The sequence below is a fragment of the Eleutherodactylus coqui genome, chromosome 4, assembly GCF_035609145.1.
Source record: "Eleutherodactylus coqui strain aEleCoq1 chromosome 4, aEleCoq1.hap1, whole genome shotgun sequence".
Taxonomy (NCBI): Eukaryota; Metazoa; Chordata; class Amphibia; order Anura; family Eleutherodactylidae; genus Eleutherodactylus; species Eleutherodactylus coqui.
The window spans coordinates 76,824,984-76,850,472 of NC_089840.1; the positions used below are offsets into that span (position 1 = coordinate 76,824,984).

General features: G+C 43.9%; 1 protein-coding gene across 1 annotated transcript in view; it reads left to right on the forward strand.

The window, feature by feature from the left end:
• DPH1 (diphthamide biosynthesis 1) overlaps positions 1-25,489 on the forward strand; it is a 233,998-nt gene that overhangs the window by 143,001 nt on the left and 65,508 nt on the right. Inside the window, exons 5-6 of the mRNA XM_066599694.1 lie at positions 12,220-12,374; positions 24,432-24,553. Of these exons, the coding sequence (XP_066455791.1) occupies positions 12,220-12,374; positions 24,432-24,553 (277 nt within the window). The remainder of the gene's footprint in view (positions 1-12,219; positions 12,375-24,431; positions 24,554-25,489) is intronic.

Below are 25,489 nucleotides of genomic sequence, written 5' to 3' on the forward strand. Positions count from 1 at the left end.
TCCACACCACACTGTATTCTCCTCTGTAATACGACACATAATGGAACTCCAGAGCACAAGTCAGAAAGGTATTTACTCAAGAGCCGTCCTCCTTTTCAGTTTCTAATACAGTACATTATACATTAGAAAAACAGATTGGAAAGAACTGTTGACGATTACCCTTTAACAGCTAGTGAGGTTAATGCGTATCATCACAAAACAGTGAGTGAGATCAACTAATTAATTATTGCAGCACATTCAGACCCCTAGCATAATGCGATCCTTTGCAATTATTTTAGTGGCGCTATTGATTTGTTATTCTGATCATAAGAATCTTGACTTCCAGCTGGGTAATTGGCAGAGGAGTGCATCAAGAATTACAGATTCTTCCAAAAATAATCATTTTGCTTAGGGCTTGTGTCACATCTGCATTGAGGAAGAATTGCTCTAGTATTCTGTTCATAAGGGCTTTAGCGACACCCCCACAAATGCTTCTTGTTATGTTTTAACATAGGTGATTAAAATCCTATAAAATCTAAAAGCTCCATAGCTGTAATGAGTAACAAACAGAGAACGCCCCTACATAAAGCGCTCGCTTTTTTTCACAGTAGCCCATTGCCTTTTATAATACTGTACACCGGTGTGACAATTGTTTGATGATCTGAATTGTAACATTGTAGCTTTGTTGTTACGGCAACATCTATTGTGTCTTTAAAGCAAGAGCTATAAAGACAGAGGGAATTAATTCAGCCCCCCGGATCTGATAATGTTATGAGCACTGATGATACATGCTAGATAAATATCCAGCACATGCCAACATTTTCATTGCTTTGGGCATTGTTGGCTCTTCTTGAGCGCTCCTAGTGTGCCATGTTCGGTATGGTGCTTTTAGAATGTATTTGTTTTGGTGGCACTACTCTTATATCTTACTTTCTTGGGTCAAGTGGCACTGGAGGCTACTGTGTTAAGATACTACTTGCCCTTTGAGAGATTATCTTATTAATGCCAAAAGACAGCTAGACGCCATTCATTTCTTGGTCCAGTACCAAAAGACAGAGGAAAAGTGAATCGCTACACCCTTTTTAATATTAATGTGATGGGGTTTTACGTAGTACATGTAAAAGTGAACAAAGACCAAGCACCGTGGGTGGTGATCAGGGGTTGGCTTGCTCTCTGCAAGCCAACCCTTCTTGGCTACATTGACAACAAATGGTAAAATCTGCATCATCCGTCCTCTAAAGTGCCCCTCTTTGTAGGCAATTATAGGGGCAAAAAGCCAAAATTCAAGGGGTTTGTAAAGGGACCTGTAAAAAAAAAATGAGGGTTGAAACCTGCTTGCAATGGGTATCTACTCCAATTTTCCCTTGATGGTATTTGAGATGATGTGGCCATCCTTCTTAGAGCGATTTTCCTGCATGCTTTCTGTCCTAAGCGAGATGCACGGGGCAAGAATCCATTTTTTTTTTTTGCAGCCCTGCAAGAGAAAAATGGCAGCATGTCCTATTTTTGGGCAATTCCGTTGGAGAATCACCGGTTCTTTCCTAAGGCTAATTACACACAGGCCGTGAAACGCTGCCCGATATCACGCTTGTCACCATGCGATTTTTCCAGCGGATGAAATGCGTTTCTGTATTAAAATCATCTGGCATCACTTTGGGGAAGTAGCGATCCTCCGATGCGACTGACAGCCGCAGAGGAGGATCACAGAGTGTTTCCCATTGATTTCAATGGGAAACCTTGCATCGCACTCGCATGCACCTAACATTGTGGGCGATGCTTTGCCGGCCCCATTGAAAACAATGAGCGATGGAAGGGCATACCCAAAGATAGGACATGCCACGATTTTCTTCGCTCATGTGTATGACCACATTCAAAAAGAATAGGGTTCATATACATGCAAGATTTGTGCGTCTCACAACGCTCAAATGTCTCGCGAGTTTCTCGTCCGTTTGGAACCGGCCTAGTAGAAAAACACAAACACAAAAAACCATGGTTTCATGCGAGTGCAGTGCAATGCGTTTTTGCTTCCATGGGGAAGTAATGAGCAATTTTTGCGCACTAGAAAATTGCAAGTGCATTGATGTTATAGAGTTTGCACTGGGACCCAGAAGCTTCAAGTTACGCCTCTGGACAGGAGGTAGATGAGCGGGAGTGTACGACTAGGTGCTAGGTGCTGCCAACCATAACTCCACCACCATAATAGCCGTAAAAGCCAAAAAAAGAAATGTCAGCACTTCCCAAATAAAAATCTATAGGTGCACATTATATTTCACTTTCTTTGGTTTTATTTGTAGACTTACTCCAAGAGAGATGTATGCTTAACGGTAGGAACCCATCTTTCCTGGGTTATAATTAAACCACCTGCTATTCGTGTTAGGACCCATCCGAAAGCATAATCACCTGGATGGACTGATATACTTTAATCAAACTATATACTAAGAACCTTGCATTATTTAGTGTGGCTAGTGTATGTATTACAGTTATGTATTTTTCTGATAGAACCTTTTGAGTGCGGTTTCCATTTGTTTCTGCTTGCACAGTTAGTCGCGGCCACTGTTGAGTGTGCACCTATCCATTCACTTCTCGGATGCCTCTGCACTCTGCCAGTCGCTGCATTAGCTGCCCATCCACTATAGAACTCAATTCAAACTCGTCAACTTCATCCACAAAATTCTCCATGGCACCGCACCACCGTACATCGCTACCTGTCCATACACCACCCAGCCCTCACACTCCGATCTGCCAACACATTCAGACTAAATGCCCCTCTAATACAAACCTCTAATTCCCACCTTCAAGACCTCTTCAAAGCTGCACCAGTCCTGTGGAACGCACTACCCCTAAACATCCAGACAATCCCTGATGCACGGAACTTCAGATGTGCCTTAAAAACACACCTCTTCAAAGATGCATATCAAATCTCCTGAACAGATCTCCCCTCTTACCACCTACAACATGCCTTCGCCCCTCCCACTGCACGCCTGGACTTTTGTCTTCCTACGGCACCCCACATTCTCCACTTTGCCTACTTTGTACATCCCATTCCCCTGTACCTCCTGCATCACTTCCTCCTTACTATATGTAAGCTCGTTGGCACAGGCCCCCCACCCCTATAGTCTCCCATTAGTTGAATAGTACATTTAACTGTTGTATCGTATGTGTTTTGAAAGCGCTGTGGAATAAGTTTGCGCCATACAAGTAAAGACAATTCTATATGGAAAATGCAGACTTATTTATTTTTTGTTTGTAGCTTTTACAAAGAGCATCTCTTGTTCTGGAGAACCTAGCTTGTCGTGTGCAGGCAACCCACTGATTTCAGTGAACACAATGTAATACTTATTTTAGCCTCTGGGGGTGCTGCAGGGAAATCAAACACTTACTGCCAGGGTTCCCAGCAGATGATTGCAAAGGGCATACTCTGTGATCTGCTTATTTCCCAAGAATCTTTGGACTTGTCCAAAGCCAAATTTACTATCTTGTATGACACAAAGGGGTATATACCCTTAAAGTCAACACAGAGGGGTGTTGTTTTTCCCATTTCATCTGAATCCATCCAGATCTTTGAAACCTTTATAGGGATTATAATGGAGCCATCCTTTGTGCAGGCGTTTTGGAGAAATGTGTTTCTGGAGGACAGAATGCAGATTACATTTCCCCCACTTGAGTAATTAAAGACTTTTCTTCATGAAGAATGATCCAATCTCCTGCTATACACAGTTCAGGGATTCCATGACAGATTATAGCTGTCCGGGAAGGCTGGCCCTACTGCTTATTAGAGACCTGATACTTTTCTGTTAGGCCTTCCCTTATTTTGCCCACTCTGGAATGCCTTGTTATCCGGCCGGGTAGGTAATTTACTGTATGTGCGGGGCACCCTCCAGCTGTATGCAAACACAAGTGATGAAATTGGTCCAAAATCCGGATCCTGATAATACTCATTGATCATCGTTTTGGCTCTGTGAATGGGCTCTAAGTAATTATGAGCAAATCACAGAGATTAATGTGCTTTCAACCTTTTGCTCGAAACAAAGTTGAAGAATGTTTTTTTTTCTTCTTTCCTATTATAGTAAAGTATTTAGTTACCATTTTCTAATTTATCAAGGATTTTTTTTCCTGCACTGTTAAGGAGAAATTTTCGTCTTCTAAGTACTGTTGATTAACAACACTTAAGATGGCAGGTGCATACTGGAGCGCTGTCTGCCAGTTGTCAAAGGCAGTTGCGAGTGGAGGACATTAAAATGCATGTAATTGAGTGCTATGTATTTAAGGCTTCAGCACTTGCAAATATTCAAAGGAGGTAATCATAGATATTTGCTTGTGGAATGGCTGGAACAGTAAACTAACTTCGCTCTATAGATTTTTTTTCCTTCTCTACAACAATAAAGGACTTTGGTGGCTTTTTAAAGTACGAAAGCAGTTTTGTAAATACTTTTAGATACAATCTGAATAAAAAGTTGAATAACTTTTGAAATTTCATTCTGTTACTTGGCTTACTCTGGACATGAGTTACGGGCTGAATTATAGGCCACAGTTACAATTGTACTCAATGCTACAGGAAATATTCAGCATGATTCTTATACACATCTCTATATATGCAATCACCATGTAGTTACCTACTTACCCAGGACTGCGACGGTAACAAGAGGACATACTCTATGTCTAGAAGAAAGCAGGTTTCATCACCAATACAGAAGGGGTTCTTTACTGTAAGAGCAGTGAGACTGTGGGACTCTCTGCCTGAGGACGTGGTGATGGTAAAATCCATAGAGGAGTTTAAGAGGGGACTAGACTCCTTTTTAGAGCACTATGACATTACAGGATTTAGACATTAACCAGCGGGTTGTTGATTCGGGTCTTGGAGTCAGGTAGGAACTCAAACGTTGATGCAGGATTATTCTGACTGCCATATGGAGCCGGGAAAGAATTTTTTTTCTTCCAAATGAGCTAAATTGGGTTGTTGGTTTTTTGCCGCGGATCCTGCGGGGACGGCTTCCATTGAAGTCAATGGAAACCGTCTGTTCTGCGGCAAACCAGGAATTGTCATTACGGGAAAGCGGGAGATTTATTTTTAAAAAATCTCCACTGCACATGTGCGAGGGGCGTGCCCGCCCACATGCACAGAGGAGAAGACTGAGGACCCGCACGCATCCGTACTGGTAAGTATTGTCCTCATGCGGTGGGCAGGATGTGATCCCGCGGTAGGTCTCCTGCCCACAGAACCCGACCCGCCTGTGGATATGAGGCCTTATATTATATTTCCACGGGAAGACTGTTGGTTAAACAACTGCACCAACGCTGATGGCATCGCTAAGTTCATTAGTGCTCGTGCAGAGCATTGGGACAGGTAGATCACCGCTGACTTTCGCTGATTGGAAGGGGGGGGGGCTTACATGCAGCGTGTAGTCGTCAGTCCAGGTATGACTTTTATGCTGGTTGAAAGAGAGTGATAAAAAGTAAACTTAATACCCTGTTTCCCCGAAAATAAGACGCGTCTTATATTAATTTTTGCTCCCAAATATGCGCTACGTCTTATTTTCAGGGGGTGTCTTATTTCGCCGCGGCAAATCCGCCTGTGGCCGCTAATCCCTCAATTGGCCAGCTTTCTGGACGAAATTTCTCAGAAATCTCGTCCACATGGGACAGCAAATCTGTCACGGCAAAGCTGGGAGAAGCCGGTGTTGTGGTGCGGATTCACCGGCCACAGAAACGGAAAAGCGTGCAGCCAGGTCGCTTCAAAACAAGCGGCTGAGTGCCGTGGGTTTTGAAGCAGCGCTTTCCCGGCGGAAATCTCACTGTTTATCGCTATGGCCGAACCGCGAGATTTCCGCTGGAAATATGCTCTGTGAGAACCCAGCCTTAAGAATCACACACAGGTTGCCTGACTCACACACAGAGCCATAAAAAAAAATAAGGGCTGTAAAGTAACATACCTGTCTGCAGACAGAAGTTCCTGTACCACTTGTAAGTAGGGATGGTATTGCAGCTTCCGGCCACCAGGGGGAGCTCATCACAGCAGACGTGTACAGCAGGAACAGAACGTACAGTATGGACTTTTCCGGCCAGCAAGGGGAGCTCACAACAGCACACTCGTACAGCATAGCAGGGACAGGATAACAGCAGACTGTCTGCAGATCTACCTATACATCTGGAGGTAGGAGACAACGGGGATTGCAGCAGGGGACAGGCCTCTTGACTTGCCTGCACACTTTACTATGCCTTACTATCGGGGGGGGGGGGGGGGGCCTTATATTTGGGACTTCTGCAAATGTATTCTGTCTTACTTTCAGGGGGTGCCTTATTTTCGGGGAAACACGGTAGTAAACAATGTTTTTGCATTTAGACCTAACGATTATCGCGCATTTTCGATAATTGTCCCGTAAAAATGGCCCTTTAGTGATATTTCCCGCAACACAAATCATTAAAGCAAACGCTGTACAGATGTTGGCCGATTACTGCTCTGAAGCCTGTAGAATTGTGAATGCAACTCTAGGTTATAATACTGGATGTAACTCGAGCAGTACAAGATACACAACGTGTTCACAAATAATTTGTTTTAATGTATATTACTTTTATATGTAAACTGTAAAGTTGTGTTCACGGGTGGACATGTTATTTTAAAGCGGAGTTCACCCCACAGTATGTTCCCATCATGACTTTGTCTGGCCAAAAACGGGATTCAGACAGAACCATGAGCATCTATTGCTGATACTGAGACCAGTATGGTTGCTGCTTCAGTAGGTTTATGGCATTTGTCCTGGGAAGAATAATGTAGTGGACCACTGGAAGCTTATGGTTCTGCCTGAATCCTGTTTTGAGGGGTTCAGATGTAGACCCTTGACAGAAGCCTAGGGACATTGCTATACTGGGGAGCGCTGTCATCTGCATACAGCTGCTTTGTTCTCTGAGCCATCGCTGAGAGCTCCGAGTGGGATACCAGCTGAAAGAATAGTATCAGCTGGTATCCCGCTTAAAACTCAGCGTGCAGCGCTGATAAGAGTCATCGATGACTTTTAGCTTGCTAAAAGTTAGCAATGAACGAATAGTGCAGGATGGCCGCGCGTTTAGACATGATTATAGCTCAAAAGATGGCTTTTGAGCGAATTTTGAGCAATAATCGTTGTCTAAATGGGCCTTAAAGGTATATGAGATTCCTACCTGTTGTGTGCCTTTAATTAGAAACTGAGGGCTAATAGTTATAGACCCAATGACCTACAAACGAACTATTGTGCTATTTGGCTAAGAGAAGCTGTGAAAAGCTATGTCAGAGTTATGCGTCTTCTGTATGCCCGAGGGTGGCGGTCTCGCCATCTCCTCTGCTTTTGGGCTAATGGGAGAGTGAATCATAGAATGGCAGAGTTGGAAGGGACCTCCAGGGTAATCTGGTCCAACCCCCTGTGCAGGATTCACTAAATCATCCCAGACAGATGTTTGTACAGCCGCTGTTTGAAGACTTCCATGGAAGGAGAACTCCCCACCTCCCGTGGTAACCTGTTCCACTCATTGATCACCCTCACTGTCAAAGTTTTTTTCTAATATGGACCTGTCCATGTTATATTCTGCCCTTACACAGTGAAACATTATTAGGTGACAGATCTGCTGTAACTGAAGTCCCATATTTGGATATCTTAGCAGCATTGCTTTCCTGTGGAGTCATCAACAGTGCAAATGCAGTTGTCTGATAGTAACCGTTGGCTCAGTCATATTTTGACAGCACTAACAAGCCTCGAAATGATCCATTCATGGGAAATGAAGTTGGTGCTCGAGCATATTGAGGTCTTAAACTGTCAAAATCAAAATTGTTACATTATGCATCAGCCGCACTGATATGAGCAAGGTGTATGTGAGCTTTTACTCATCCTGTTTCAGAAGAGTTACAAAACAAATTGCTAGATATTAGCATGACATGATATAATAGGACAGATCTAACAAAGTATTGTGGGTATGCAATTGTAGATGACAAAGGTTGAATGGATGACTTTTTCCTGCCAAACACAACATATCTGAATGGAATTATAATCCTGCTCTTTTCTGTTTCTGTTCTTTACATATCCAAATGTATCCAAGGTTTACAATATTGTAACCTTAAACGGCTTTCTTACCAACTCTGCAGAAATTACTGTTGCCACTTGCATAAACGATTTAATGGCAAATGCATATTTTGGAAGAAGACCTCCTGGGATTGAGGACCTCCGCGTTACTTCTGTGAACAGATTTTGTGCGCAGGCATCATCTAGTCACATGACTCCCACAATGCGCCTGCACTCCTCCGCCGTCAACCGTGCACCCACAGCTCCGCCCAACCTACAACATAAACTTCACAGGCATCTGCAAAAGGCAGAACCTGGCTAGGATCCACTAACTGGTCATTTACGGTAGCCTGAGCAATACTTGGAACAAGTACATATAGGGTTTAAAGGGGTTTTCCAGGGAAATGCTATTGGCTACTTATTGCTGCCATAGCCGCTTGGCTCTTCCATTGATTTCAATAGGAGTGAAGCTAGCGCCTGCTGCATTGGGAGATACGGCAAACCGCCTTAAAACAGAATGTATGGGTGTCCTATCCTGGAGCAGCGGGGCTACCTGTACAACCTTATTGCATTGCAGATACTGCCTCATGCTACCAGTAGTGACTTGAACACTAGCAAAACTGGAGAAGAATCAGGAAGGATAAGGAAAGAGTAATTGGTCTTCACCTGTAAAACTATTCCCTTTTTGGGGGTGTCTTGCTGTTGCCCCTTTGGCGCACCCATTGTCACTTTCATTTGCACCAAAGCAGATGAGCTACATTCACAATCACTTCTGCTTCCTAACTGATCAGATTTCATTTTAATGTTATACTAGGGAGCTTCAGAGTTCCCTTAATTTTTTTCGTATATGAGATATATCAATATTTTCGTATACTCGATCTTCTATATGGAAGCTCGCCTACAGAATTCTGAAAGCTACAAAGCAAGTATTTAATAGGAAAATAGTAGGTTGGGAAAGTGGGCAGAAAATCTGTGAAATCTCAATTATTCAGTTTTGTGACAGACCTCTATTATGTCACACCAAACTAGATGTAATAAAAAGAAACTTTTTTTTTTCTTTTTGCTGTACAAAAAACGTACATCTGACAGTTCTGTGATCATGGTTAGCACATTCCGTTAAATTCAAGAAAATTTTTACTGAAAAGGCTCAGATAACATCAGTCATACTTTCCTTGTCTATTATCAACACAATGCGCGGCTTTCCATTCTAGGAGATGGAATTCCAGCACCTCTGCTCAGTCCCACCAGTGACAATGGTGACTCGACCACTGCCAATATATTCTCCCTGAAGAGGATTGAAAAAAACACCGCTTTATTTTGGTGCTCAGATTATCGTATAGATTTGCAGGCGTCTGTATAACTACCTATAATGAGGCTATTAGATAGATAACGGCCGTGCTGAAAACGCCAATAAAGGATTGTAGGCAATTAATGAGAGCGAAGACTTTCTACTAAAATTTGGTCATTATTCGGTTGTCTTTTTTTTATTCTTGACTGGTTACATAGTTACATTGCTACAAGTCACGGGTCCATTAAATTCAACCACCTTTGATCCAAATAAAGATTTATACATTTTTGTTAACTAATTAATTATAACTCTCAATGGCATTAGCTGTTAGATAAGCATCTAGCCCTTTTTTAAATGCTGTCATTGTCCATGACTGTAGGGGTTTCGGGCACTGGGTTGAAGCCACGGATGTAGTAGCCTGCAGGATAATCAGGGACGAGGCAGGAGTCCGCAACGGGAGGTCTCTTAACAGTACAGATGAAGGATGCGGGTAACGTAGTCAGATAGAAAGCCAGAAGTCGGCAACAGGAAGTCTTGATTTGTATTATAAATGGATGAGGCAGGTAGCATAGTCAGATGGAAAGCCAGGGGTCAGCAAGGGAAAGTCACAGTTTGCAGTACAAATGGATGAGGCAGGTAACGTAGTCAGATGAAAAGCCAGGTGTCAGCAACGGGAATTCTCAGTTTGCAGTACAAATGGATGAGATGAGTAATGTAGTCAGATAAAATCCAGAAGTTGGTATCAGGAGGCCTTGTCACAATAGCAGAGGAGCAGGCAGAAGTGCCGCTTGATCAATAAGTGCTGGGGAGCAGAATAATCACACACTGAGGGAGCGGCAGGGCCAGACTTTTATAGGAAGTGCAATCAAGGAACAGGGAGGGGCCAATCGGGAACCAGGAGCTAGAGACAAGAACAAGGTTTTGCAGGGCAGCTCATTGGGGAGAGCCACCAACTGGAGTACAGGAGGTCGTGGTTTCGAGCCCTGTCAATGACATTACTACCTCTTGGGGTCAGGCATTCCATAGTTTGTCTACTTTTAATTGTAGAGAACCCTTTTCTATATAGATTTCTAAATTGCCATTTGTCCATATTCCCTCCCACTTTGTGAGGTCCTTTGGAAAGATAAATCCTGTACCAGTTCAATGCAGATCGCAGCAATGAAGTGCTCACAGAGTATGTGTGCTCCCTCTGTGACATCATCGGCCCTCTGCTATGTAATCGCGGAGGGCTGATCTGTTGCCATGACTTGTGATTACTATTGTAAGCCATAATGCTTTACAGTACAGAAGTGCTGCAATGCATTATCAAAGCTTTTCTGATTCAAATCCCCTACAGAAGCATAAAAAAAGTAAAAAAAAAAAAAATCATAAAGAAGCCCTATTTTGCACACTTTCTCCCGCTTTATATAATCCAGCCCCCCCCCCATGTATTTGGTATCATTGTACCCCTAATGACCTGTACAGTCAATTGAATGCGCAACGTATCCTGCACAATAAATACTAAAAAACTGAGCCAAAATGCTTATTTTGTTCATTTCGCCTCCCAAAAAAAAGCAATGTAAGTGATCGAAAAAGCCATACATACCCCAATGTGGTACCAATAAAAACTACAGCTCGTCACACAATAAACAAGCCTTCACAGAGCTCCATCAATGGAAAAATTAGAGTTACGGGACTTTGAATCCAGCAATGCAAAAAAAAAATGTAAATTGTTTTTTATTGTGCAAAAGTGGACAAACCTAAAAATATATATAATTTTGGTATCGTCGTAATCGTACCAACGCAATGAAAAATATTTGGCATTTATGCTGTATGATTAACACTGTCAAATCATTCAGAAGATGGACATCTGAAATTGCAAACGTATGGTCAGCTTTACCTTAACAGGATGGCCCGAACCGGAGATAGCAGTGTACAATTAACAGCCACCGGCCACCAAACTGCTGACTTAACGATGGTTGTAGTGGCCTGAAAAAAGGCACTACATAGTGCTGTCTAGCTGTTAGGACCGGAAATATCATAACCTGCCCTAGGGGTTAATCTGAGTCATTTTACACAGCTGGTGCAGGTAACCTAGCAACCAGTTAGTCCCTTTTATTCAGCTGCACAAGATAGAAAAAATGCATAGAGACTCAGATGATGCCAGTACCCTAGCAACCAGATAGGCTGTGATTGGCTGCAGACAAACTTGTCAGGTGACAGAGACGCTAAATAGCCGGACAAAAGTCGCCAGAGGCAGAGTAGTGCCAAGGAGAGAATAGCCAGAAGGAGAAGCCAGCCAGGCAGAGAAATGCCAGGGAGGAGAAGGGAAGCGCCAAACAAGAGAGACCAGCAGTTACAGAGAGAGAACAACAAGCAGGACTAGGAGAAAAAGAGAGTTCAGATGAAAGAGAAAGCAGAGGAACAGGGAGAAACAAGAAAAATCAGAGAAACCGTGAGTAACCGAGAAGGAGAGTCAGCTTTGACAGTGAGTAGAGCAACAATAAAAGAGATGTAAGTATGAAGAGAGGGAGATAAAGAGATGTAAATACGAAGCGAGATAGAGAAAAGAAATCCAGAGTAAGCTCCCAGCATATAGATGTGTTAGACACAGCTGTCGTCTTTGGTGCAATTTGTGTATAATATCCTATTCACTGAGTGTGTTGAAAATTTCCTCATCTCCCTGCTTTATTCAATATCGGGTTTACAACAAGTTAAGCAAAATATCGGTCTCCGTGTATTATTCAGCACCTCACCACTCACAACTACAAATTGTGCCCAAGGGCACTGGCGTCCAAACTAAAACAAAAAGAGAAAACAAATCAAAACTAATCGCCTACTACAAAAAATAGCCCTCGCCATACACTTTGTAGATTTGACGGGGGGTAAAGTCTAGTATGTAAGCAGTGTGTTTCTACGTCTAACCATTCACTTTTCATCTTACAGTTCCCATTGATGCCACACATGGAATGCGGATGTTGTACGTGTTCGTCGACATAAAGATTGACATTTCGCACTTTGTGGACACGGTTCGTTTCAACTTTGCGAGTGGAGCATCACTGGCCTTTGTCAGCACTATCCAGTTTGTATCGGCACTTCAGGTAACTCTTAATCCGTGCCTTGTTTCTTATTGCTGAAAGCCAAGGATCAGAGAATGTCTTAAAGGAATGGAGCTTCACTTTCTGACAATAGACACGAGTCGCGCTGTTTTAGGGAAAATTGCAGCTACTAAATGGGAATTCATAAATTCCCATTCAGTAACGTTGCATATATCTCACCGGTGAGTGCTTAACGGACTGTGACAGATATAGCCATCACTGGGATCTTGTGGGTACTGCCTAGTGTATCCATGAGATTGCGGCCAGAGCACGGATACAATGCACAGCCAGGACCTGCTGGAATCAAAGAAGACTCTGAACCCATTGTTGAACCCCTTGCATGCCAGTCAATAGCAATAGTCAATGGGTTTTGGACAAAGGAAGTTGACTCACTCTATCAATCCATTAGGGCCCTGCAACACCAGAGCCATGGCCTAATAGGTTGCATGTCAGTGAAACCCTGGCAGACAATAATGCGTTGAAATACTATGTATTCTGAAGCATTATACAAGTGATTAAAGGATCATTTCTTCAAGTCCACTTGTGGGACAAAAAATACATTTAGTTTAATCAAGTTTCATACGGACCCCCCCCCCCCCCCCCCCAAAAAAAAATTATTTGATTAGACATTTTTTTTAATCACCATAAAACAGTACATATTTGGTACCTCTGCAATCATAGTAACCCATAAAAGAAAGAACTGCCGTTAATTAATTTCTTCCACCTGGTGAAAAAAAGAAAAAAAAAAGTGAATTAACGATTTTCTGTTTTGTTTCATTGTTATCCACCTTCCCAAAAAATGTATACGTACTGTGGTTGGTTAATTACATATACCTGAAAATGGTACCAATAAAAGCTATCCCTTGTTCCGCGAAAAAGCAAACCTTCATACAGCTATGTCGATAGAAAATGTAAAAAGTTACGGCTTATATAATGCACTGACACAAAAATGACACTTTACCATAAAATAGTTTTTTATTGTGCAAAAGTACTAAAATGGGAAAGAAAACCCTCTAAACAATGTTTGGCATCGCTGCATTCGTGCCAGACTGCAGAATAAATTTGACATATTATTTTTACCAACCGGTAAACAGCCGGAAAAAAAACTAAACAATAAACAATGGCAGATTTATTTTTTGTCTTTTTTTACACTTTCTTTACCCAAAATAAGTACCGTATATACCGGCGTATAAGGCGACGGGGCGTATAAGACGACCCCCCAACTGTCACCTTATACGCCGGTATTCAGTGGAGAAAAAAAAAAAATTTTATTACTCACCTCCCCCGGCGTTCTGTCGCGCTCCGGCAGGATGTCGCTCGCTCCGGCAGGCTGTCGCTGGCTCCTCGTCCCCGCCGCAGCATAGCTTTCTGAATGTGGGGCTTGAAATCCCCGCTTCCAGAAAGCTAATACACACGCCGGCAGCCATGACATCATTGAATGGCTGTGATTGGCTAAAGCACACGTGGCTTCAGCCAATCACACTATTCAATGACATCATTGAATGGGTGTGATTGCTAACACGTGCGCCTTCAGCCAATCACAGCCATTCAATGATGTCATTGAATAGTGTGATTGGCTGAAGCCACGTGTGCTTTAGCCAATCACAGCCATTCAATGCTGTCATGGCTGCCGGCGTGTGTATTAGCTTTCTGGAAGCGGGGATTTCAAGCCCCGCATTCAGAAAGCTATGCTGCGGCGGGGACGAGGAGCCAGCGACAGCCTGCCGGAGCGAGCGACATCCTGCCGGAGCGCGACAGAACGCCGTGGGAGGTGAGTAATAAAATTTTTTTTTTTTACACTTTTTTTTTTTTTGTATTACCGGCGCATAAGACGACCCCCGACTGCAGAGCAGATTTTTCGGGGTTCAAAAGTCGTCTTATACGCCGGTATATACGGTAATAAAAGCTTATTAATAAATATATCCACACAAATATAGTGCCATGGTAAAATATACAACTCGTCATACAAAAATCAAGTCCTCAAGCATCTGCTTTGAAGAAAAATGAAATAACTATGGCTTTTGGAGTGTCAGGATGAAAAAATGAAACCCGAATTTGTTGGACAATAAGGGCCTAACAAATCTAGTTATTAAAGGGGTTGTGTGATTGCAAAACAAATGTAACCATGGCCATGGGTTAAAACAAACAAAAAAGGCATGTTCACCTGTCTACGGCCCCTCAGGATCTAGCTGGGTGACTCCTTTGGCTATGTTCCCAACACCTGGTCGCCAATCGGAGGATACACTATCACCATCCCGAACTCCTGGCATCTTGGCATCCAGGTCTGGTTAATTAATTAATTTTTTTATTGCACAACCCCTTTAAGCTCCCTACTGATTACCGAGAGCTCTGTTAATTCAACAGGAAAAGGACATTACAGTTTTGCATGATCAGAGCTAAGCTCTACTTTAAATGGCTGTAGCTCCACTTCTATCGCGGATACAGCAATGCTCTTGGTCTTATTTTTAAGCCAAGTTTCTTGCTTTTACAATGACACCAAAGCACATCTGTAGCCAACAATCTAACCAGAGTCACAGCTGTTGAAAATGAGAGGGGGAATAAAAATCAGTGATAAGAAAGTAAAACCCTGAACAACAGGTGAGCGCAAACCACGCGATTCTCAACAAGAATGACATCACCAGCTCGAGCAAAGGTCAATTGTCCTTTGTAGAAGGGGCATAACACTGTTGTCTGTAGGATTTCTAATGGTCCATTTAGACCTGCCGATTTGTCGTTTCAATGACCAAACAGTGTCATAGTTCGCTTAGATAGCCTGTCTATATCGGCAGTTACGTTGTTGGCGCGTTCAAACGAGAAATCGTTCAGTCGTTCACATTCACTGTATAAGTGAACGAGAATGACTGAACGAGCGCTGTTTAAACTGAGCGATTACGAATTTTATGCCTGGATAAAATGTACAATTAACGAAAAGCTAACGACTTCTCTGATGTATACAGGTGTCTTTAGTAGCGCGAGGGTTAAAGCAGAAGCCTCGGCAGTATACGGCAGATACTTTACAGAGACATGAAGGAGAGAACATACAGACCTTCACATCTGAGCTTGCTATGCAGTCAGCGTTTAGTGATTAATGTGCTTTTGTAGAATATTTGTTCAAGCCTTTGGAAGCGGCACAAAACCAAATAAAAGGGCCGACAAAGACATGAACAAATGAAGCAGGAGACGTTCGGGGCCATGTATTGTCAAGATACGTAAGCCCCATAGCATGCAATAGCTTTGCTGCCCAATCACACGCATGCCTTCAAGGTGGCTTCTGACACTGTTAGATGTTTAATGCCTCCGCGCTGTTTAGTAAATAAGGCCCTCGGTCTCCAGATATAAAAGCTAATTTATCAAATCGAGTCTCTTTCCGGCATCGAGTCTTCTTCATCAGGGAGGCGTCCACTTTGATATACCACAGAACAAATCAAGCAGCCACATGGTCTATCATAACACAAAGGTCACAAATTTCCTCTATTTTTATTGTATATCTAGAGAAATAATCAGTCCTCTCCGAGACGTATGTCATAAAGTCCAGGAGAAGAAAGATTGTCTGGAGAAAATACGACCTTTCTAGGTAGTTATTGCAAAATTACAAGAGAGCAGCCAACAAAAGTAACTGCAAGGAAAAGCCACCAGTTCTTCCTTATACCTGGGGTACAAAATGCCACGTCACAAAATGCATTGTGGAGAACTGGCTGTCGACCGAGTAGTTGGCCAACACCAGCTTCAGATAGCTCTTGTCTATAAACTCTTCGCCTTAAGGGTACAGTTGTAAGAAAAAGTAAGTGAACCATTCAAAATTACTGGATTTTTGCATTGCTTACTGATCAAAAGTGGTGTGATTGTTGTCCAAGTCACAATTGTAGGCAAAGACAATGTATCTAAACTAATACACAGACTGTACTAACATTAAGAATTCACTGGTCAACACTGAAATTGTTACTGACTTTAAAAGGTCCTAATCTGTAGTATCTTGGTGCGCTGAACACGAATGTGACCATGAAACATTTTTATTGGCTCTCATTTTGAAGATATTTGATATAGTTCATTTTCTACATTTCACCCTGTAAATATATCCAGTAGGACTGTAACAACATCCTTAGTTACAGTTTGAGCCTTTCTTCAGAAAGGAAGGTAATTTGGTATTCTGTTCTGATATTGAGGGCCTTATGAATGCCTTAGAAATCACTCGTGAACCACAAGGATTGAGACTATTTGTAGACTCTTCGAAACGGAGTCTTAAGGTTGTGCTTTTGCACAATGGAAACCGTCTTCCATCTATTCCAGTAGCACATTCTGTCCACATGAAAGAGATATATGATAACTTAAAACGGCTACTGAATTCCATTGAGTATAACAAGTACAGCTGGCACCTCTGTCGTGATATGAAGGTAGTTGCCCTTTTAATGGGACTGCAGCAGGGATATACAAAATACATGTGTTTTTTATGTGAGTGGGATAGCTGAGCAAGGGAATTGCACTACTTGCAGAAGGAACGGTAGCAGTTGGAGAGAAGAATATACAGCACTCAGCTCTGGTCGAGGCTCACAAAATCCTGCTACCACTCCTTCACATCAAACTAGGTTTGATAAAGAACTTGGTGAAAGCCATGGACCGGACTGCGCCAGCTTTCCGATACCTTCATTAAAAATTCCCTCAACTACGCGAGGCAAAGATTAAAGAGGGAGTTTTTGTGGATCATCAGATTCGAGAGCTCTTCAAAGATGACCGGTTCAACAACTTGCTGCAGGGTGATGCGAAACAAGCATGGAATGCTTTTTGTCTGGTGTCTACAAACTTTCTCGGGAATGTTAGGGCAGCAAACTAAAAGGAACTTGTAAAAGACATGCTGATGCAGAAACTTGGCTGCAATATGTCTCTAAAGATCCATTTCCTTCATTCCCATCTGGATTTCTTTCCAGACATCTGCGGTATGGTTAGTGATGAACATGGTGAACGTTTCATCAAGATATCGCAACAATGGCACAAAGATACCAGGGAAAATGGTCCACTACCATGCTGGCTGACTACTGCTGGACACTCCACTACCATGCTGGCTGACTACTGCTGGACACTCCACTACCATGCTGGCTGACTATTGCTGGACACTCCACTACCATGCTGGCTGACTACTGCTGGACACTCCACTACCATGCTGGCTGACTACTGCTGGACACTCCACTACCATGCTGGCTGACTATTGCTGGACACTCCACTACCATGCTGGCTGACTATTGCTGGACACTCCACTACCATGCTGGCTGACTACTGCTGGACACTCCACTCCCATGCGGGCTGACTATTGCTGGACACTCCACTACCATGCTGGCTGACTACTGCTGGACACTCCACTACCATGCTGGCTGACTACTGCTGGACACTCCACTACCATGCGGGCTGACTATTGCTGGACACTCCACTACCATGCGGGCTGACTATTGCTGGACACTCCACTACCATGCGGGCTGACTACTGCTGGACACTCCACTACCATGCTGGCTGACTACTGCTGGACACTCCACTACCATGCTGGCTGACTACTGCTGGACACTCCACTACCATGCTGGCTGACTACTGCTGGACACTCCACTACCATGCTGGCTGACTACTGCTGGACACTCCACTACCATGCTGGCTGACTATTGCTGGACACTCCACTACCATGCTGGCTGACTATTGCTGGACACTCCACTACCATGCTGGCTGACTATTGCTGGACACTCCACTACCATGCTGGCTGACTATTGCTGGACACTCCACTACCATGCTGGCTGACTACTGCTGGACACTCCACAGAGATGCTGGCTGACTACTGCTGGACACTCCACTACCATGCTGGCTGGCTACTGCTGGACACTCCACAGAGATGTTCCTGAAGAAGCTGGACAAGAGACAGGCAAAGAAAGACGTCTATAACTTGATTATTTACAGGTATTAACCAGAGGCCTATTACTATTGGCATGCAATTCGTGATGTAAACAATTATTGCAGATTACAAATAAAATAGAGCCAGTTCTGCATTTTGGCTGTCATATTCGTGTTGAGCACATAAAATAAGTCATTCGTTATCAATTTTTATTTCAGTAACATGACTTTAGTAAAAATTTGTTGATCAGTGGCACATTCACAGTGCAAGGAGAAAAAATGAATCTCCTGAGGTAACTATTTCTCCTAGCTCTAACTGGAGAAAGTTGTTCTTGCTCACCTGCTTCAAAAAACCTCTCTTACGTTAGCGAAAAGACTATTTTTTTTTTCCCATACATGTGCATTTGCATGTGGCCTCCATATTTGGTCCGTGTGTACGTTTCTTTTTTTTCTTCTGTGTGCCGTCTGTTTTTCACATCTGCAAGAATTAAAAAAAAAAAACGAAACAAGCCTAATTCTTTTATTTCTTCATCTTTAAAAAAAAAACGGACAGCACGCAGATGATGTCTAAGTGCAGTCCGTTTTTTTTCTATCCACATTGAGTTGAATGAATTGGATCAGAATTGTGAAAAAAAAAGATTTGGTACAGTGTTAGCTAGTAGAGCAAAATGTGATTGTTCCCAGCAAGAGAAACCAAGTCATCTTGTAGATATGATACCTTTTAATGGCTAACAAAAATACATGATGTTAATGCGAGCTTCAGAATTGTGCATGAGTTACGAGTTATGAGTTTTTCCACACAGTCCATGTCTGCAAAAAAAAAAAAAAAGATTGGTGCAAGATTCACAGGCGCTTTGCCCATTAACTAATGGCACACAAAGCCTGGTAATTGACAAATCTGTTCTTCTCATGAAAGATTGGTTAATTCGTGAAGCATCCACTTACTTTTCCTCGCAGCTGTATATGTTTATAAGATTGTGAATAAACCCTGATACTCATGTTTGCAAGAACATAAAATCACTTAAGTACTTTCGGAGCCTCCGCTGCCAGTAAAAGGTTCTCCTTGGCGCATCGCTCATGCTTTTATATATCTGCAACTTTCATAAACTGTTTTATTGCTATTTTCACAGCACAGCGGAGTCGTGCCTTCATTCCAATAATTTGCAAAATAATAATTTAATATTAGCCGTGAAGAGTTATGTCCTATATCAGCGAGGCTGCCCAACGTACCAATGAAAACTACAAAGCTAGAAAACAAACCGATGCAGACAAAACGGGCAACATACAATGAATCCATCTTACCTTGTGTCTGTACATTTGGATATTTGCCCTATTTCTTTATTTTTTACTTTATCGAGTAGCATGTGGCTGAAGTGTTCCAATTAAAGGATATGATTTAGTGTTTGGGCTATCAAATACACATTTCTTGTAACTCCGGTATGACTAATAAGCTCTGGTTATAACCCTCTTGACGGTTGGCGTGCATCAGCAAAGGTTGCAGACTGATATTTTCATGTGCGTTCCCTCATTCTGGCCATAGACTTTAGCTTTCACTGTTTGCGGAAGTAGTCCTGCATCCGTTGGCGGCAGTAGTCTTTGCCTGTAGTATAGAGTGAGGGACACTGATCATCTTCTTTATTTCCCTGTCCGCTCTGTCCTCAACCATCTGTTTTAAAATGGATGTTGACAAATTCTATCCGCCAAACAGTAATCGCTCCAACATCGTTCTATAACTCTTTCATTTTTCATAGCGCAGAAGAGAAGGAAGAGGAAATTGTTTACTCGCTTAATCACACAGGGAAAACAGAATCCTTTGATCTCTCATTACGCCGTCCTACACAGCGATACCAGCCACAGTAAACAGACTAGTTAAGTCCCCAATCTCTGCCACTCACAAAATTAGCAGTCCCCTTGGAACAATTAAGGATCTACTGGAGAAGATGGCCCAATCATGTCAGGATTCCCCTCTCCTATCAATCCTAGTCTAACTGTTTATTCAGTTTTCTCTGTCTTTTTCCACTTCATCATCCTCTACTGTCTTCAAATAACCATCTGGCTGTAGGGATGTTTATTACAAGAGCTTCATCATGCCTGCACCGCGGCCTTCGAACGTTCTATATCTTACCAGTCTGAGCGCCTCCATTATCCTTTTATTTTGTCCTCTGAAATCAACGGATGAGTCCCGTTATCTGTTTTGAACAGCAATTGCAGAACTATCACAACAAGTTGATGGATGCTTCTTAGATTCGCAGGGCTACCGCGGGAACGACAATGATCAAGAGGAAGAAATATGGCCGAGTTTAGGGTCAGAGTTAAATTTAGAAGTATGGTATAGCAAGACACTTTTCAATATAGACAGAAGCATCTTATGAGTTCCCAACGAGGTGTTTGTAATCACGGTACTTCTGGCTGGAGAGTACAAATAATAGCAAATCACAAAATAGACGTTACTAGTCTAAAGTAACTCGCCAATTATTCCAGGTCCCTTCGTTATTAGTGATGGCCGCCATTAACCAAACTACTTTACGTTGACAGAAAGTGTAGAGCTATTTTTGGGATAGATGGTAGAGATAAAAGGTCTATCTTGGCGCTCTGGGCACGGAATTCTGATTTATATCACTAGTCATGTTGCAAGGACTATTTAAAGGGGTGGTCTCGCGAAACCAAGTGGGGTTCAGCACTTCCGTATGGCCATATTAATGCACTTTGTAATGTACATTGTGCATTAAATATGAGCCATACAGAAGTTATTCCACTTACCTGCTCCGTTGCTAGCGTCCTCGTCTCCATGGTTCCGTCTAAATTCGCTGGCAGCTTGCTTTTTTAGACGCGCTTGCGCAGTCCGGTCTTCTCCATTCAGCACGAGCCGCTTCAGTGTGCTCCCCGCTACAGCTCTTCTGCGCATGCGCAGACGAGCTGTCACTGCTCGGGAGCGCGCTGAAGCGGCCATTCTGCACCATCCTCTGTTAGAGGAAGGTGCAGAAACTGGAGCTGCCCAGCGGAGAAGACCAGCCCAGCCCAGCCCAGCAGCCCCGAGAAGCCTCCCAGGTAAGTGATGGGTCGGGGGGGGCTGCCGCTGCGCCGGGCTGCGCCGGGGGGGCTAGCGCTAGGCCGGGGGGGGCTGTCGCTGCGCCGGGGGGGCTAGCGCTAGGCCGGGGGGGGCTGTCGCTGCGATGGGGGGGGGCTGTCGCTAGGCCGGGGGAGCTAGCGCTAGGCCGGGGGGGCTGTCGCTGCGCCGGGGGAGCTAGCGCTAGGCCGGGGGGGGCTGTCGCTGCGATGGGGGGGGGCTGTCGCTAGGCCGGGGGAGCTAGCGCTAGGCCGGGGGGGCTGTCGCTGCGCCGGGGGAGCTAGCGCTAGGCCGGGGGGGGCTGTCGCTGCGATGGGGGGGGGGCTGTCGCTAGGCCGGGGGAGCTAGCGCTAGGCCGGGGGGGCTGTCGCTGCGCCGGGGGAGCTAGCGCTAGGCCGGGGGGGCTGTCGCTGCGATGGGGGGGGCTGTCGCTGCGCCGGGGGGGCTGTCGCTAGGCCGGGGGGGCTGTCGCTAGGCCGGGGGGGCTGTCGCTAGGCCGGGGGGGCTGTCGCTGCGCCGGGGGAGCTAGCGCTAGGCCGGGGGGGCTGTCGCTAGGCCGGGGGAGCTAGCGCTAGGCCGGGGGGGCTGTCGCTGCGCCGGGGGAGCTAGCGCTAGGCCGGGGGGGCTGTCGCTGCGATGGGGGGGGCTGTCGCTGCGCCGGGGGAGCTAGCGCTGGGGAGCCGGGGGCTAGCGCCGGTTACCTGCTGTCTGGTCGGCGGCTGCGGGGCGTCTGGTCGGCGGCTGCGATGCGTCCGGTTGCCATGGAGACACAGCTGGCGGCGTCTCGGGAGCGCGCACGTCGGGCTGCAGCGAGCGACTGGGAAAGAGCCGGCGGCCATCTTGAGGAAACTTTTATAACTTGCTGAAACGCTGGAACGGTAAGTACGAACCAGCTAGAAATGTCATTTACAGGGGGGCTTAGTAATGTGTGTTTAATGGGGGGGACTGGGCAAAAAAAAAAATTAACTGCTTCCTCGAGACATCTCCTTTAAGGGTCGTACATTGCCCTATAGGGAAGCTAACTTCCAATAGATGTCACTCCAGAAATGGTTTTCCTTCTTCCTAGAAGGAAAGTTAATTTGCTTACTATTTTCCCAAGGGCGATCTCCACAAGGGGGAATTTTTCCATAAGATGCTTAGGATAGCCCACCAAAAAGGTGTTTTGTTATTTTGTTGGGTATCTTTTTTTTTTTTTTTTTTTACAGCAAGTCAAGTCTAGAAACTTTTTTTGTATGATATACTGATGTAGTAAAATGCAGCCTGTCCTATAAAGCCATAGAACCATAGATAACCATTTAGGTTTTATATTACTCCATTTATTAAATTGAAAGGACATGCCCTTTATTAATTTTTAAAAAATAATTAAATATTACTAAATAGTGATATAATTTACTTAAAGGGAACCGGTCATGTCCCTACAGCACTGTAGACTAAGCTATGGTGCTCTAAGGGGAGATAACCGAGTCGGAGTGAGTGCTTGGGTGGGGGGTGTTTATACCCGCCCGCGATCCAGTGCTTTCGCTTTCCAAAATCCATTTTGGGTATCAAGAAGGGCTGTGCACCACAATTGTGGTATATAGAAAAGCTACACATTTTTGTGCAAGCCATGTTAATTTTTGTCATTCATCTGCACACTTGGCACTTTTTTTATTATCAAAAAAAAAATTGGGTGGTGCCATTAAATTCTGACAAATTTACTATAATTTAGACCAGAATAGTCTAAATTACAACACAAATTTGATGCTTTGGTGCATGAACGGCTAGAGATGGGTCTAATTTATTGTGTCTTGTGCCTCTTAATAAAATCGTTGCATCTTACTGCACTTAGATTTGTATATGAAACAATAGTAACAATTGTGCTCCTCTCTGTAAAGCTACCTACACACGGGCGAGCGCAATATTGGGCCGAGTTGCTCGACCCAAGATCGCACTCACTAACATGCATTTCATAGCAATGCGAGGTGTTTTTATGGCAGAAACACCTCCCATCACTTCAGTTAAGTAGCGATCCTCCGGCGTGGCTTTCAGCCGTGCCGGAGCTTTGGCAAGTGATTACAGTTGCTTTCAATGGGTAACCGCGCATTGCACCCGCTTGCACACTGCGCGACGTGCGATGTGTTTCACTGTTCCATTGAAAACAATTGGAAATGCGTTCCAAGGGACGCAAAAAGATAGGACATGCAACGTAAAACCTCACTCACGTATGACTTCATTTAAAAGAGTGGGGTTCATATCCGTGCAAGATTTGTGCGTCTTGCAGTGCACAAGTCTTGCTCGAGTTTCTCATCCTTGTGAAACCGGCCTAACATTTATATAAAACTTTACAACTTTAAGGGTACTCTAGAGCTCTGTGATGTGGCCCTTCTAACTATGTCTGGTGTAATAACTGGATTTCCTAACCATAATGCTACCAATACCAGATACTCATTACAATTGCCTCCACTACCTTGATCAAAGTTGAACATCGATTAAATGTTGCCCACCTACTACATAATACACATTATATAAATTTGATAATTGCAAGAACAGTTGAAGCCATAAGGCTCATCAGTTTTAGTCTATGCAAGCGAGAAGTGCTACATGCCGCTCTCTTCAGGGCATCTCAGTGACGTCTCAAGTTTCTACAAGACTACCTTACTAGTTTTCCAAGAAGTAGGTATTCCAACAGAGTGTCGTCATTATATGGTATTGCATCTATGCATCCCACACATCTCATCCTAATCTAATTGTAGATGGATAGAACTCGCCACTTCTCCATCCCTTGATTGTTTGTGAATTGTGACCATTCTGAAGTAGGCCATCATATGCTACTGCAATATGCTTCTTGCGGGCATCAAAAACATTAAGCCATATAACATATTAATATAAAGCCTAGCGATTGCCAGGCTGCATTTGCTTCCACCATACGAGAGCAGGATAATTCACAAACAGCTGAATGAAATATTAATAGGCCTTACGCAGAAGGACAACTCGGGCTCTTATGTTTCTAGTGTGATTTTAATAGTATCTAATAATGGGTCTAACTTGTTTGGCTAATGTAACTTTAATTTCCTGCATATGACCTTAAAAATCCAGCATTTACGGACAAAGCCTTCACTTTTGTTTTCTTATTTTTGTGTCTATCTTAGGCTGCCGCTCAAGATCTTCGCCCTGAGTATAAAGTACTCATCCCCCAGAGTAAGCCATTATCACCGGGGGAAATACTGGGCTGCACGTCCCCGCGTCTTGAGTCTTCTGTAGATGCTGTTGTGTAAGTAGAGTCTTGTCAGCATTGCGACATATAACACATTTTATTGTAATGTTACAAAGTATTGATATATTAGGTCAACAAGGTGGCAACAGTTATTTGCTCAGCTGGCATGTTCCATTGTTCTCCTCATGGCAGAGTACACCGTGTACTTATTATGTATGTAAAGCGAGCACAATCAGAACACGGTTATTGTGCAGTCTTTTGAAAGATGAGCAAAGTTCATTCAAATGGAATAAATACGCTCAGTCTTTCAGCGGCTGTACGATGGGTTTTATGCGGGCTAAAATCCATCATTCAAACGAAAAGTGCGCGATGCCCGCATTTACATGTAAGGATTATTGCTAATTTCCCCTCATTTAGATGAATTTTGAGCGATAATCGTTCGTAAAAGGGCCTAGTCAGTGTAAACAGAATATCTGCAAAGAGGTTAATGGATCTTTTGCATGGGACGATCATCGTTCAGAATCCTTCATAGTCCCACGAGATGATTGTCCCAAGTGAACACAAGCAATGACTGAATCAGAAATGTTCAGTTTCTGCCTGCAGAAAACTGACCGACATGATGTTCAGTTTAAGCTGTCTGCTTACTGTTAATGGAATCAGGCGGGAGGAGACGCTGTCCGCTCTGCCTCCATTCCGGCAGTGTTGTGAGTAATCCCAACAATACTTGCTCCTGTGTAATGGCACAGGAGCAAGCATCACTGGGATGAGCTGTCAGGCATCATTTGCCGACAGCTTGTCCCTTGTAAAGGACCTTGAGGCTAGCATGGGATCTGCCAACGTGAACTCATCGAATGTTTGGATTTTCGCGAATAGCAATGGCCATGGGTTCCGTCCCCACTGCAGACAGCGCTGGAGATGGAGGACATCCTTGCCTTGTGCCCCTTAGCTATATGTATTGGAGTCGGGTGTATAGTGGGGATTTTCCTGAAAAGC